Source organism: Nerophis ophidion, linkage group LG28 (genome assembly GCF_033978795.1).
Source record: "Nerophis ophidion isolate RoL-2023_Sa linkage group LG28, RoL_Noph_v1.0, whole genome shotgun sequence".
Taxonomy (NCBI): domain Eukaryota; kingdom Metazoa; phylum Chordata; class Actinopteri; order Syngnathiformes; family Syngnathidae; genus Nerophis; species Nerophis ophidion.
This window is the reverse complement of record NC_084638.1, coordinates 11,628,747-11,646,172: the sequence shown is the minus strand read 5'-3', so window position 1 is coordinate 11,646,172 and position 17,426 is coordinate 11,628,747. Positions and strand designations below refer to the sequence as shown.

Sequence of the window (17,426 nt, the reverse complement as noted above, 5' to 3'; positions counted from 1 at the left end):
TGAATGGAATATGTTAAAGGTGGAATGGCTTGAATCGGTGAAAAATGTGAAAATGTGAAAAATTGGCCAATTCGTTTTTGAATGGAAAAAATGTCCCGGAAAACCGGAATTTGGTTGGAACTTGGGAAAGACTTTGTTTCAATGTGCAGAATGAGTGGAATATGTTGAAGGTGGAATGGTTTGAATCGGTGAAGAATGTGAAAATGTGAAAAATTGGCCAATTCGTTTTTGAATAGGTAAAATGTCCCGGAAAACCGGAATTTGTTTGGAACTTAGGAAAGACTTTGTTTCAATGTGCAGGATGAGTGGGATATGTTAAAGGTGGAATGGTTTGAATCGGTGAAAAATGTGAAAATGTGAAAAATTGGCCAATTCGTTTTTGAATGGAAAAAATGTCCCGGAAAACCGGAATTTGGTTTGGAACTTGGGAAAGACTTCGTTTCAATATGCAGGATGAGTGGAACATGTTGAAGGTGGAATGGTTTGAATCGGTGAAAAATGTTAAAAATTGGCCAAATCGTTTTTGAATAGGAAAAATGTCCCGGAAAACCGGAATTTGGTTTGGAACTTGGGAAAGACTTTGTTTGAATGTGCAGGATGAGTGGAATATGTTAAAAGTGGAATGGTTTCAATCGGTGAAAAATGTGAAAATGTGAAAAATTGGCCAATTTGTTTTTGAATGGGAAAAATGTCCTGGAAAACCGGAATTTGGTTTGGAATTTAGGAAAGACTTTGTTTCAATGTGCAGGATGAGTTGAATATGTTGTAGGTGGATTGGTTTGAATCGGTGAAAAATGTGAAAATGTGAAAATTTGGCCAATTCGTTTTTGAATGGGAAAATGTCCCGGAAAACTGGAATTTGGTTTGGAACTTGGGAACGACTTTGTTTCAATGTGCAGGATGAGCGGAATTTGTTAAAGGTGGAATGGTTTGAATCGGTGAAAAATGTGAAAATGTGAAAAATTGGCCAATTCGTTTTTGAATGGAAAAAATGTCCCGGAAAACCGGAATTTGGTTTAGAACTTGGGAAAGACTTTGTTTCAAAGTGCAGAATGAGTGGAATATGTTAAAGGTGAAATGGTTTGAATCGGTGAAAAATTTGAAAATGTGAAAAATTGGCCAATTCGTTTTTGAATGGGAAAAATGTCCCGGAAAACCGGAATTCGGTTTGGAACTTGGGAAAGACTTTGTTCCAATGTCCATGATGAGCGGAATATGTTGTAGGTGGATTGGTTTGAATAGGTTGAACAATGTTGGAATTGTGGAAGTGTGAAAAATTTATAATTCATTTGGATTGGTGAAAATGTCCCAAAAAACTGAAAATTCTTGGAAATCAAGGAATTTTTTTTTTTTTTTTTTTTTTTCACAGATTTTGAAAGGGAAGCACACAATTCTTGAACAGGCTGAATATTTTGAAGTTGAATTGTGGAACTTTGAAAAATGTCCCATTATTTTCAAAGGGGATTTCATGGAAATTTGGGGATTTCGGGAAAAGAGGGAATTTTTGGGGAAAGGGCAAAAAAACATTTTGAATTTTCTGGATGAGTTGAAGTGGTTGGTTGAAAAATGTTGGAATTGTGGAAGTATGAAAAAAGGATAATTCATGTGGAATGGGAAAAAAATGTCCCTGAAAACTGAGAATTCTTGGAAATCCGGGATTTTTTTTTTTTTTTAACAGTTTTTTAAAGGGAAGCACACAATTCTTGAACAGGCTGAATATTTTGAAGTTGACTTGTGGAACTTGGAAAAATGTCCCATTCTTTTCAATGGGAACTTCATGGAAATTTGGGGATTTCGGGAAAAGAGGGAATTTTTTGGAAAGTGCAAAAAAAAAAAAAAGAAGTGAATGTTCTGAATGAGTTGAAACGGTTGGTCAAAAAATGTTGGAATTGTGGAAGTGTGAAAAACGGATAATTCATTTGGAATGGTGAAAATGTCCCTAAAAACTGAAAATTCTTGGAAATCCTGGAATTTTTTATTTTTTTACAGTTTTGAAAGGGTAGCACACAATTCTTGAACAGGCTGAATATTTTGAAGTTAAATTGTGGAACTTTAAAAAAAATTCCCATAATTTTCAAAAGGGGATTTCATGGAAATTTGGGGATTTCGGGAGAAGAGGGAATTTTTTGGGAAAGTGCAAAAAAACATTTGGAATTTTCTGGATGAGTTGAAGTGGTTGGTTGAAAGATGTTGGAATTGTGGAAGTGTGAAAATTGGATAATTCATTTGGAATGGTGAAAATGTCCCTAAAAACTGAAAATTCTTGGAAATCCGGGAATTTTTTTTTTTTTTACAGTCTTTACACAATTCTTGAACAGGCTGAATATTTTGAAGTTGAATTGTTAAACTTTAAAACATTTTCCATAATTTTCAAAGGGGATTTCATGGAAATTTGGGGATTTCGGGAGAAGAGGGAATTTTTTTGGAAAGTGCAAAAAAACATTTGGAATTTTCTGGATGAGTTGAAGTGGTTGGTTGAAAAATGTTGGAATTGTGGAAGTGTGAAAAACGGATAATTCATGTGGAATGGAAAAAAAATGTCCCTGAAAACTGAGAATTATTGGAAATCCGGGAATTTTTTTATTTATCTTTTTTACAGTTTTTGAAAGGAAAGCACACAATTCTTGAACAGGCTGAATACTTTGAAGTTGAATTGTGGAACTTTGACAAATGTCCCATTCTTTTCAATGAGAATTTCATTGAAATTTGGGGATTTCGGGAAAAGAGAGAATTTTTTGAAAAGTGCAAAAAAACAAAAAAAAAGTTAATGTTCTGAATGAGTTGAAATGGTTGGTCGGAAAATGTTGGAATTGTGGAAGTGTGAAAAATGGATAATTAATTTGGAATGGTGAAAATGTCCCTAAAAACTGTTAATTCTTGGAAATCCGGGAATTTTTTTTATTTTTTTACAGTTTTTGAAAGGGTAGCACACAATTCTTGAACAGGCTGAATATTTTGAAGTTGAATTGTGGAACTTTGAAAAATGTCCCATTATTTTCGAAGGGGATTTCATGGAAATTTGGGGATTTTGGGAAAAGAGGGAATATTTTTGGAAAGTGCAAAAAAACATTTTGGAATTTTCTGGATGAGTTGAAGTGGTTGGTTGAAAAAAATGTTGGAATTGTGGAAGTGTGAAAATTGGATAATTAATTGGAATGGGGAAAAATGTCCCTAAAAATTGTTGGAAATCCTGGATTTTTTAAAATGTTTTTTTCTCACAGTTTTTGAAAGGAAAGCACACAATTCTTGAACAGGCTGAATATTTTGAAGTTGAATTGTGGAACTTTGAAAAATGTCCCATTATTTTCAAAGGGGATTTCATGGAAATTCAGGGATTTCGGGAAAAGAGGGAATTTTTTAGAAAGTGCAAAAAAAAAAAAAAAAAAGGTCAATGTTCTGAATGAGTTGAAATGGTTGGTTGAAAAGTGTTGGAATTAAGGAAGTGTGAAAAAGCAGCAGCGAGTGTGATTTATTGACAAAGGCCTTTGTCGTTCAGCAAACAGGAACTCCCAAAACATCCTGCTGAAGGAATGAAAGGAGGGAATGTTCTTTGAGGAGTGGAAGGGACTCGGCAAACACTGCAACACCCGACATGAGTGCACACTTGGACGCCGACATTCACAGCCGGAGAAGAAGTGAATACCATGTTCAAAGTTGCAGAAAAAAACATTTACATGCACGCTTGTTAGAGCTGCATTGCTGGGGCTTCATATGTTCACAACTGATTACAAACACTTTATATCTGTGCTTATTGCAAGTCAATGTGTTTTAAAATGATTCAAGCCTTTATCGTGTCCAAAAATATGACAGAGTTGGCCATTTCTATGGCGTTAATGAGATTGCAAAGGACTGTTATTGAGGTGTTCAACCTCTTTCTTGTTTTAAAAGCCACTTTTTTTTCCATACGGTGTTGATTTGGAAATGGTTGCCTCTGCATTTTGTTGGTGTGGCACCGAACGGAGATGTTGACATGCAGAGTTTCAAGCACTTATTATCTAGCGGGTGACTTTTCAAATGACGCTACAAATTAGCAGTGGAGTGGAGCTACATTTTGTAGCAACGCTTTGGCCCCACACTTGACAAATTACGGTTGTCTGTTCGACATCTTCCCGCTTGAAGCCAATCCACCGCCAGACGATAGACCCCCTGCTGTTTTTCTACGGAATTAATTCTTCTTCCTTCATTTGCTACCAAATAAGTTATTTGGTGTTGATTTCAGCTTTTTAAAGGGTACTTTGAAATTTTAACAGTACAGTATGTACTTTATTATATCATATGTAACTCTGTTAAGGGTAATCTAATATTTTATGCATAGGTGAGATGTGTCAATATCACAATATAATTTTGAACCACTTTTTGGCAACCACTAAGTTGTCGTTTGTATTAAAAATTCAGGTTTTGAAAGAGTACTTCAACGTGTAAACAGTACAGTATGCACTTTAGTATCATATATGTAACTCTGTTAACGGTACTCTAATATTTAATGCATAGGTGAGATGTGTCAATATCAAAATATTATTTTGAACCACTTTTTGGCAACCACTAGGCTGTCATTTGAGTTATATTTAATCTTTTTAAAGGGTACTTGAACGTGTAAACAGTACAGTATGTACTTTATTATCATATATGTAACTCTGTTAAGGGTAATCTAGTATGTAATGCGTAGGTGAGATGTTTCAATATCAAAATATTACTTTGAACCACTTTTTGGCAACCACTAGGCTGTCATTTGAGTTATTTTTCATCTTTTTAAAAGGGTACTACAACGTGTAAACAGTACAGTATGCACTTTATTATAATATATGTAACTCTGTTAAGGGTAATCTAGTATTTTATGCATAGGTGAGATGTGTCAATATCACAATATAATTTTGAACCACTTTTTGGCAACCAATAAATTGTCATTGGGATTAAAAATTCAGGTTTTGAAAGGGTAATTCAACGTGTAAACAGTACAGTATGCACTTTATTAACATATATGTAACTCTGTTAACAGTATTCTAATATTTTATGCATAGGTGAGATGTGTCAATATCCAAATATAATTTTGAACCACTTTTTGGCAACCACTAAGTTGTCGTTTTGATTAAATTTCAGGTTTTGAAAGGGTACTTGAACGTGTAAACAGTGCAGTATGTACTTCATTATCTTATATGTAACTCTGTTAAGGGTAATCTAATATTTCATGCATAGGTGAGATGTGTCAATATCATAATATTACTTTGAACCACTTTTTGGCAACCACTATGTTGTCGCTTTGATTAAATTTCAGGTTTTGAAAGGGTACTTCAACGTGTAAACAGTACAGTATGTACTTTATTATTAGGGTCCGCCCTGCAATGGCAAAGGACATCCATGTCCTTTGCCATGCAAGGACCCTATTGAATCTGCTGCGTTTTATTCTTTCTTTCTTTCTTCCGCACCGTCGCGCCCCAATTTCACCCTCTTAACATATTTCAAAACTCACCAAATTTGACACACACGTCGGTCTTTCATGCCTTCCCAACATATTAGGGAGCCAAACCAGAAAAATCAAAATTGCGCGCTAGCGCCCCCTAGGAAAAGACAAAAAATGGACTGCTTGTAACTTCCGGTAGGAATGTCGTAGAGACATGAAACAAAATCCTCTATGTAGAACTGACCTAGACCTAAATTCCCCATCAGAAACTCCTATACCTAAAATCAACAGAAATTTTGCAAAACCCTTTCAAAGCAAAATTTTCACAAAAAATGCTATTTTTGCCTCTTTGAGCTGTAATTTGACCCCCTTAAAATGCTTCAAAACTCACCAAACTTGGCAGACACATCAGGACTGGCAGAAATTGTGATTTAATGAAAAAAAAAAATTATAAAACTCAAAATTGCGCTCTACAAAATTTTTTGAATGAAACACAGAAAAAACTGCTTCTAGGAAGAAACCACAGACAAAACTGCTTGTAACTTCCGGTAGGAATGTCGGAAAGACATGAAACAAAAACTGCTATGTAGGTCTTACTTAGACCTACATTTTAATAATTGACAGCTAGCAGAAATAATCAACAGGAAGTTGGCAATTACCCCTTCAAAATAAAAGTTTTCGTGAAAACCCGTCACCTTTTTCAAATCGAAACTCCTCCCAGTGCTTTTGTCGTTTCGGCTTCAAACTCGCACAGGAGAGAGATTGAACCCTTTTAAAAAAAGTGGTCGGACAAAATTGTGATAAGTTTTCCGGTTTTGATTTTACGCGCGTTCAAAGAACCCCTGCGCAAATTTTCCTAAAAAATGTCATTTTTGCCTATTTGAGCTGTAATTTGACCCCCTTAAAATGCTTCAAAACTCACCAAACTTGGCACACACATCAGGACTGGCAGAAATTGCGAGCTGATAAAAAAACCAAACTCCAAAACTCAAAATTGTGCTCTAGCGCCCCCTAGGAATACAACACAGACAAACTGCTCCTAGGAAGAAAACAAAGACAAAACTGCGTGTAACTTCCGGTAGGAATGTCGTAGAGACATGAAACAAAAACCACTATGTAGGTCTGACTTAGACCTACATTTGAATAATTAACATACTTTGGCAAAAATCAACAGGAAGCTTGATATTTTCACTTCAATACAACAACTGCATTACTTTCACAATGCATTAAATAGTGGCAGCAAGGCTTCTCCTGCCGTGGGGCTCGGGGACAGCAACCCAAGGCGCGCTCGCACCTTCGCACCCTAATTTGACCCCCTTAACATGCTTCAAAACTCACCAAATTTGACACACACATCGGTATGGAGCGGCTGACCAACTTATTAAGCAACCAAACCCCAAAAATTAAAATTGCAAGCTAGCGCCCCCTAGGAAGAGACAAAAAACAGACTGCTTGTAACTTCCGTTAGGAATGTCGTAGAGACATGAAACAAAAACCTCTGTGTAGGTCTGACTAAGACCTACATTTCCAATAAAAAATGTGTATACCCAAAATCAACAGAAATTTTGCAAAAACTCATTCAAAGCAACATTTACGCAAAAAACGCTATTTTTGCCTCTTTGAGCTTTAATTTGACCCCCTTAAAATGCTTCAAAACTCACCAAACTTGGCACACACATCAGGACTGGCAGAAATTGCGATCTAGTGAAAAAACCAAACCTTAAAACTCAAAATTGCGCTCTATTGCAATTTTTGAAAAAAACACAGAAAAACTGCTCCTAGGAAGAGGAAACGGATAAAACTGCCTGTAACTTCTGGTAGGAACGTCGGACAGACAAGAAACAAAAACCTCTGTGTAGGTCTCACTTAGACCTACATTTTGATAGGTGGCATCTTTCAGTTAAAATCAACAGGAAGTTGGCAATTACCCCTTCAAAATAAAAGTTTTGTAAAAAGCCGTCACCTTTTTCCAGACAAAACTGCTTGTAACTTCTGTTAGGAATGTCGTAGAGACATGAAACAAAGACCTCTATGTTGGTCTGACTAAGATCGGGACTCGGGACACGGCGGCGGCGGCGGCGGCCAACGGCGGACCCGACCAACGCTGCTTGCAGCTTTAATTTTATATGTAACTCTGTTAAGAATAATGTAATATTTTATGCATAGGTGAGATGTGTCAATATCATAATATAATTTTGAACCACTTTTTGGCAACCACTAAGTTGTCAATTGGATTAAAAATTCAGGTTTTGAAAGGGTACTTCAACGTGTAAACAGTACAGTATGTACTTTATCATCATCTATGTAACTCTGTTAACAGTAATGTAATATTTTATGCACAGGTGAGATGTGTCAATATCACAATATAATTTTGAACCACTTTTTGGCAACCACTAAGTTGTCGTTTGTATTAAAAATTCAGGTTTTGAAAGTGTACTTCAACGTGTAAACAGTACAGTATGTACTTTATTATCATATATGTAACTCTGTTAACAGTATTGTAATATTTAATGCATAGGTGAGATGTGTCAATATCAAACTATTATTTTGAGCCACTTTTTGGCAACCACTAAGTTGTCATTTGAGTTATATTTAATCTTTTGAAAGGGTACTTGAACGTGTAAACAGTACAGTATGTACTTTATTATCATATACGTAACTATGTTAAGGGTAATCTAGTATGTTATGCACAGGTGAGATGTTTCAATTTCAAAGTATTATTTTGAACCACTTCTTGGCAACTACTAGGCTGTCATTTGAGTTATTTTTCATCTTTTTAAAAGGGTACTTCAACGTGTAAACAGTACAGTATGTACTTTATTATCATATATGTAACTCTGTTAAGGGTAATCTAGTATTTTATGCATAGGTGAGATGTGTCAATATCACAATATAATTTTGAACCACTTTTTGGCAACCAATAAATTGTCGTTTGTATTAAATTTCAAGTTTTGAAAGGGTACTTCAACGTGTTAACAGTACAGTATGTACTTTATTATCATATATGTAATTCTGTTAAGGGTAATCTAGTATTTTATGCATAGGTAAGATGTGTCAATATCACAATATAATTTTGAACCACTTTTTGGCAACCAATAAATTGTCGTTTGTATTAAATTTCAAGTTTTGAAAGGTACTTCAACGTGTTAACAGTACAGTATGTACTTCATTATCTTATATGTAACTCTGTTAAGGGTAATCTAATATTTTATGCATAGGTGAAGTGTGTCAATATCACAATATAATTTTGAACCACTTTTTGGCAACCACTAAGTTGTTGTTTTGATTAAATTTCAGGTTTTGAAAGGGTACTTGAACGTGTAAACAGTACAGTATGTACTTTATTATCATATATGTAACTCTGTTAAGGGTAATCTAATATGTTATGCATAGGTGAGATGTGTCAATATCCCAATATAATTTTGAACCACTTTTTGGCAACCACTAAGTTGTCGTTTGTATTAAAAATTCAGGTTTTGAAAGGGTAATTCAACGTGTAAACAGTACAGTATGTACTTTATTATCATATATGTAACTCTGTTAACAGTATTGTAATATTTAATGCATAGGTGAGATGTGTCAATATCAAACTATTATTTTGAGCCACTTTTTGGCAACCACTAAGATGTCATTTGAGTTATATTTTATCTTTTGAAAGGGTACTTGAACGTGTAAACAGTACAGTATGCACTTTATTATCACATATGCAACTCTGTTAAGGGTAATCTAGTATATTATGCACAGGTGAGATGTGTCAACATCAAATTACTTTGAACCATTTTTTGGCAACCACTAAATTGCCGTTGGATTAAAAATTCAGGTTTTGAAAGGGTACTTCAACATGCAAACAGTACAGTATGTACTTTATCATCATATATGTAACTCTGTTAACGGTATTCTAATATTTTATGCACAGGGGAGATGTGTCAATATATTATTACTTTGAACCATTTTTTGGCAACCAATAAATTGTCATTGGGATTAAAAATTCAGGTTTTGAAAGGGTAATTCAAAGTGTAAACAGTCCAGTATGCACTTTATTATCGTATATGTAACTCTGTTAACGGTATTCTAATATTTTATGCATAGGTGAGATGTGTCAATATCCCAATATAATTTTGAACCATGTTTTGGCAACCACTAAATTGTCGTTTGAGTTATATTTCATCTTTTGAAAGGGTACTTGAACATGTAAACAGTACAGTATGCACTTTATTATCATATATGTAACTCTGTTAAGGGTAATCTAGTATGTTATGCACAGGTGAGATGTTTCAATATCAAAATATTATTTTGAACCACTTTTTGGCAACCACTAAACTGTCATTTTAGTTATATTTAATCTTTTTAAAGGGTACTTGAACGTGTAATCAGTACAGTATGTACTTTATTATCACATATGTAACTCTGTTAAGGGTAATCTAATATGTTATGCATAGGTGAGATGTGTCAATATCACAATATAATTTTGAACCACTTTTTGGCAACCACTAAGTTGTCGTTTGTATTAAAAATTCAGGTTTTGAAAAGGTACTTCAACGTGTAAACAGTACAGTATGTACTTTATTATCATATATGTAACTCTGTTAACAGTATTGTAATATTTAATGCATAGGTGGGATGTGTCAATATCAAACTATTATTTTGAGCCACTTTTTGGCAACCACTAAGATGTCATTTGAGTTATATTTCATCTTTTGAAAGGGTACTTCAACGTGTAATCAGTACAGTATGTACTTTATTATCACATATGCAACTCTGTTAAGGGTAATCTAGTATGTTATGCACAGGTGAGATGTGTCAATATCATAATATTACTTTGAACCATTTTTTGCCAACCACTAAATTGCCGGTGGACTAAAAATTCAGGTTTTGAAAGGGTACTTCAACGTGCAAACAGTACAGTATGTACTTTGTTATCACATATGGAACTCTGTTAAGGGTAATCTAATAATTTATGCACTTACGAGATGTGCCAATATCAAGATTTTACTTTGAACCACTTTTTGGCAACCAAGAATACATTGACTTAATGAATACATCCACACACGTGTTATTATTTATCATGTGGATGAACAAAGTTAATATTGGACGTAGCCTCTAAACAGGAAAGAGGTTTAAGCACAACAACAGTCCTTTACAATCTCATTATTTTCACAGAAATGGCCAACTTTTCAATGTATTGGTATTTATATAAATTCAAACACATATCGTGACAACAACCACAATTAAGTGTTTGTCTTCACATGACAACTCCACCCCTACAGTCGTCACCCAAGGTTAGAGGAAAGGAATATGAAGATAATACTCACAGACGAATGGCAGCTGTCCGTCTCGCCGACATCGTACAGAACGACGTCCTTGATGAAGACGGCGATGGCCTTGAGGATGAAGGACACAAAGAGATGCATGTGGATGTAGTTCCTGGTGCAGTGCAGCTTCCTGGAACACAACGGCGCTTGAATGAGACACGCTTGGGTCATTGGAGTGGTTCCAGTTCCAGAAATTGCAGATTTAAAAAAAAGTATTGTTTGTTTAGCATAAATACTCTAATTCATGTGTCTATGCCTGGGGTGTACATAAAAGTGACAGCCAGAACATTTCAATTTACATCTACTAGATGAGTGATTCTTAACCATAAGGCCGGGGCCCATTATTGAGCTGAAGCCCCCCCAAAAAATGTCTGATTCTCAGCTGTGGCTGTATGGACCGCCAAGTTGTAATACACTTTTCCACCACTTGTGGCAGTAATGACAATATCAAATGGGGTACTTGTAATACACTTTTCCACCACTTGTGGCAGTAATGGCAATCTCAAACAGAAGAAGTCATGGGGAAGTTTCTGAAGCGCAAAAATTAGGAATAAAGTGGTAAAGATGGATTTTTTATCTTAATTAATATTTGTATCAATTTTTCCGCAGTTCACTTAAAAAAAACATACTTATACAGAATAGGTGGCGACTGGGATAGGCTCCAGCACCCTGCGACCCCGAGAGGGACAAGTGGTAGAAAAATGGGTGGATGGAGAGCGTCTTCATCATCTTCATCAAGAGTATTATTTGTCCAGGTAGCTGGACTGGTCAGGTAAGAATAAATAATTAAATAAAAATAAAAAAATGAAACGTGAAGGGAAATTAATTATATTTATATAGCGCTTTTTCTCTAGTGACTCAAAGCGCTTTTACATAGTGAAACCCAATATCTAAGTTACATTTAAACCAGTGTGAGTGGCACTGGGAGCAGGTGGGTAAAGTGTCTTGCCCAAGGACACAACGGCAGTCACTAGGATGGCGGAAGCGCGGATCGAACCTGCAACCCTCAAGTTGCTGACACGGCCACTCTACCAACCAAGCTATGCCGCCCCCATTTATGTATATATTTTTATTATTATTATTATTATCATCAACATGTATATATTATAATTATATATTTAATTAAAAGGGATGTGTTTTAAAACTGTAATTATAAGCAAAAGTGGATGTATTTTATATGCACACATATATATGTGTGTGTGTATATATATATACATATATACACATATATATAGATATATATATATATACACATATACATACATATATAAATACATATATATACACACACACATATATATACTGTATATATATACATATGTATATACACACACACATGTATATATACACAATATACATATATATATACATACACACATATACATATATACACAAATATATACATATACACATTTATACACACATATATATATACACACACACATATATATATACAAATGTATATACACACATAGCTATACATACATATACACATACATAGCAAGATAGCAAGAGTAACCCCCCTTTATAAAAAAGGAAGCAAATTAGAACCTGGTAACTACCGACCTGTTTCTATTCTCAGTTCCATTTCGAAAGTAATGGAGAAAATAGTTTATGAACAGGTTGATAGATACCTTGCTACTAATAAACTAATGTACAAATTCCAATCCGGCTTCAGAACTAACCACTCCACTGACACATGCCTTCTCTATCTGACCGACCACATCAAACATGAGGTGGACGCGGGCAAATACTGCAGCATGGTCATGCTGGACATTCAGAAGGCCTTTGACACCGTTAACCATGCTATACTGTTGGATAAGCTCCGAGCAATCGGATTCGACGAAACCTCATCAAGCTGGATGCAATCTTACTTGGAGGGGAGGAAACAGGTAGTAGAGGTGAACGGCACCATGTCCCCTCCCCTCTCAGTAAGCTGTGGAGTCCCTCAGGGGAGTATACTAGGACCTTTACTGTTCCTAATATACGTGAATGACATGCCATCAGCATGCCACTGTGAATTGTTCCTATTTGCGGATGACTCGGCCCTGCTGGTATCCGGCAAGGACAAGTCACAGGTGGAACAAATCCTCAGTGCTGAACTCCTCAATATTTGCACCTGGCTCGCTGACAACAAGCTATCCATACACTTAGGTAAAACGGAATCCATCCTATTTGGGTCCCATATCAAACTTAAGAAGTTCAGTGACTTCACTATAAAAGTGGGTGACATTGTTATCACCAGGAAGGATGAGATCACCTACCTAGGTTCCATTCTAGAGGCTAATCTTTCCTGTGATAAAATGGTAACCAAGGTGATCAAAAAGGTCAACCAAAGAACAAGATTCCTCTACAGAATCTCCTGTCTGGTCAACAAAAACACCTTGAGGATTCTAGCGGGAACTCTCATTCAACCCTTCTTCGATTACGCTTGCACCTCCTGGTACCCCAGCACCTCCAAAACCCTCAAATCTAGACTCCAAACATCCCAGAATAAGCTAATCCGGTTACTTTTAGACCTCCACCCCAGATCACACCTCAATCCAACCCACTTCTCCAAAGTGGGCTGGCTCAGGGTGGAGGACAGAGTAAAACAACTTGCACTGAGCCTAGTCTATAAAATCCGCTACACCTCCTTGATACCGAAGTACATGTCAAACTACTTCCTTAACGTAAATGACCGCCATAACCACAACACCAGGGGAAGCTCCACAAACCACGTTGAACCCAGATTTCGATCTAACAAAGGTCTTAACTCATTCTCTTTCTATGCCACATCAATGTGGAATGCACTCCCAACAGGTATAAAAGTAAGTGCATCTCTATCCTCCTTCAAAACCGCTCTAAAACAACACCTCCAGGCAACTTCAACACTACACTAATACCCTCCTCCATTCACATCCCATCTCCCCGGATTATAAACAACTCAAATGTACTTCTAATGTATATACTTGTTCTTATGCTATGTGAACTCACTATGTTCTCTGCTGGCTGTACATATCCTACTAAATAAGACCTACACTGTTTCAATGTCCACATTTCTCTGTTGATGCAATTGTTGATGACTGAAGTTCTGATATCAACCAAAGCTCCTCATCCCACCCCCCGGATTGTAAATAATGTAAATAATTCAATGTATATACTATGATGATTAACTTGTGTGATGACTGTATTATGTTGATAGTATATATTTGTACCATGAATTGATTAACGTGGACCCCGACTTAAACAAGTTGAAAAACTTATTCGGGTGTTACCCTTTAGTGGTCAATTGTACGGAATATGTACTGAACTGTGCAATCTACTAATAAAAGAATCAATCAATCAAACAATACATACTGTACACACACACACACATATATATATATATATATATATATATACATATATACACATACATACATACTGTATATATATATATACACACACAAATATACACACATTTATACACACACATATGTATATATGTGTATATATATACATATATAAAAATATATATATACACACACACACACATACATACACATGTATATAAATACACATATATATTTACATATATAAACATACATAGATACACACACACATATACACATATATATATATATATACACACATATATATATATATATATATATATATATACATATATATATATATATATATATATATATATATATATTCACATTCATACATACATACACACATACAAATTTTCATACCAAATAATATATTGCGCAAATAGCTTTGAATCGAAAACCGGGTTGAATTATGAGTCGATTCTGAAGTGAATCGTGACCCTAAAAATCTGAATTATATAATTTTCTGAGTTGTGGTAAAATTCCCACCCCTGTTGATTATTACCACCAACCTTTGTAAAACACATTCTTATGTGTGCCTTGGCTCAATAAAGGTGAGGAATGTGTACCAGTAATCAGTCTGCAGATTGGAAAAAAACAACTACCTAATTAAATGACTTTTTTTTTAACTCATTTATCATGGAAATGTAGTCAAATAGCTATTTATTTATCATATTAATAGTCCTAAGAGATGAAACGCCAGATGTTCGCCAAAGTCATTGAGGACAGTAGAAAGTGTTTGTTGTGGATCAGGCCATCAGAAACATTGTGTCACATCATAACAGGCCGCTCATATCAACAAGAACAAGCTGCATTGTTCCGCCAGTCGCTTTGGTTTTGGAGCATGAATAGAATATCTCCATCCAGGGGAGCTTTCAGTGCTCCTCTTCCATCATTTAATACACCTTTTGTAGATAAAGGGTGCGCAGGCGGGGGTGCATGGTGATACATTTCCTACGTTATAGACGCTACAAACAGTCTAATGTATCTCAAGCTATCTGAACAAAATGTGTTGTAGGCGACAAAACAAATGTGTAAAATCTGATAATGCAGGCTTTCTTAACCTTTAGACCCACTCAAATATTAACACTCAATTAGTAATCTTACTTTTGATTTCAATCTTATTCAGAGCTTCACTTCTTTCACATTTTGTTATGTTACAGCCTTATTCCGAAATGGAATACATTCATTTGTGTCATCAAAATTCTACAAACAATACCCCGTAATGAAAATGTGAACAAGTTTTTTTTAATTTATTTTTGATAGAAGCCCTCCTGGATGAAAAACAACGCTTCCAAAATAACCTGAAATTGGCCAAAGACAGGTGTGCCGAGCTTGTGGCATCGTATTCAAAAAGAATTGAGGTAAAGTATTGAGCAAATGCTGTGTATACTTATTAGGGGGGGTCATTTTTTATTTTTTATTGTCAACTGAAACCAAAAGGGACAAGCGGTAGAAAATGGATGTATGGATGAATCGTGATCCTTATTTGTAACGCTTCTTATTCGGTTCAGAATAATAAAAAAACGATTAAAAATAATAATAATTAAATTTTATTCTAGAAAATTATTAAATAATGATATATACATACATACATACATATATATATATATATATATATATATATATATATATATATATATATATATATATATTAGGGCTGGGCAATGATTAAAATTTTTAATCAAAGTTAATCGCACTTTTTCTCCGATTAATCGCGATTAACTGCATTGTATACGCAAAGCCCAATAATGAATTCAAAAGTAGTGTGTAGTGCACCTTTATTGGAATATTCTCCCACATGAACAAAAGCGCCAAAACATTTGTTGTGCAAACACAATTTAAATCAGTCCTTGTTAAACAGTAGCAGTTAAATAGCATATTTTATAAAAATCAACTCAAAAAATGTAAATACAAACATTTAATCTTATTGCCACTGCCAGGGTATTTAAGTTATCCTGTTTGTTATGGAAAATAAATATAATCTACATACAAATCTCTGAGCCACAATCATAACATCTGAACAGGCAATTTCTGAGGTAACAGCAGAAACATTTTTTTTATCAGGGATCTTATGTTTAAAAAACCTATTATATAGGTAGTGGGCTGTTTTAGGGAATTTTTGATCAAATTATCTGTAGTAGCAATATTAATAATGTTGTGTTTATTCTGCGTAGTGCACTTAAAATGATTATGACCATATCTAGGAATTGATATGATGGGAATTTTCCGATTGTTTGCTTGGTGCTTTGATAAACTGAACGCATATACATGGTACTATATTGTGATGTTATGAGCCAGGGACAAAAAGAACTACCCTACCCAGCATGCAACAGGGGTGACGAGCATGCGCGGTAGCCTGGTATAGGTTGTGTCGCCATGACGGCATCTTGTGTGTTGTGATATGCACGCTCTGAAAGCAAACGTTAAGAACTCAGCCAACACTCCTCGTCTGCATTATTGATAAATAGACAGACAACACATATACTCCGCTGCTTCACAGGCCGCTGGATGTAGCCGGCAAAGTATTCCCATGCTAACTAGCACGCGTCATTCAGTCCAAAACGGCCCGATCTTTCCACATTCAGAATTGTCTGGCGGTCATAAGTGATCCCGGAGTGACCACGCTGTAAGCCAGCCACGAAATTTGCAGAATTGTCCGGTATTTTTGCCAAATGTTCCACCTTTACCAAGAGCCCCTCGACGCCGGGCGACACCATCTTGTTAAGAAAAGGCGTTAACAAAATAAAAGCATGTAAACAACATACGCAAATGTGCGATAAAATAATTGTCGGCGTTAATAGATTGATGAGTTAACGCGTAATTAACGCATTAATTTGCCCACCCCTAATATATTTACACACATAATAGCTCAGTTACAGCTCATGTTATTCTATTCTGTGTTATATGTCTTTAATGTTGCACGATTGCACCAAGAAAAATTCTTAGTTTGTGAACCCGTTCTCAAACAATGGCAATAAAAACTATTCTGATTCTGATATATATACATATATTTACATATCTACACACACACATTATATATATATATATATATATATATATATATATATATATATATATATATATATATATATATATATATATATATATATATATATATATATACACACACACACACACACATATATATACATATACATACATACATATATATACATACATACATATATATTTTTTAATTTATGTATTAATTATTTATAAACTTGTCAGCTTTTTGTCATTTCATGATACCTTTATCTCTATTTTTACATTTTGATTAGAGGGAGGTTTTTTTTTTTTTAATTTACAAAAAAATTAAGTTATGTGCATGTCAATGAAGTATTGGGACGGATCCATTAA

The 17,426-nt window shown here is 35.0% G+C and overlaps 1 protein-coding gene across 1 annotated transcript in view; it reads right to left on the bottom strand.

Annotated features, from left to right (window-relative positions):
- LOC133545135 (vasoactive intestinal polypeptide receptor-like) overlaps window positions 1-17,426 on the bottom strand; it is a 98,012-nt gene that overhangs the window by 31,080 nt on the left and 49,506 nt on the right. Inside the window, exon 6 of the mRNA XM_061890490.1 lies at window positions 10,711-10,840. Coding sequence (XP_061746474.1) covers window positions 10,711-10,840 — 130 coding nt within the window. The remainder of the gene's footprint in view (window positions 1-10,710; window positions 10,841-17,426) is intronic.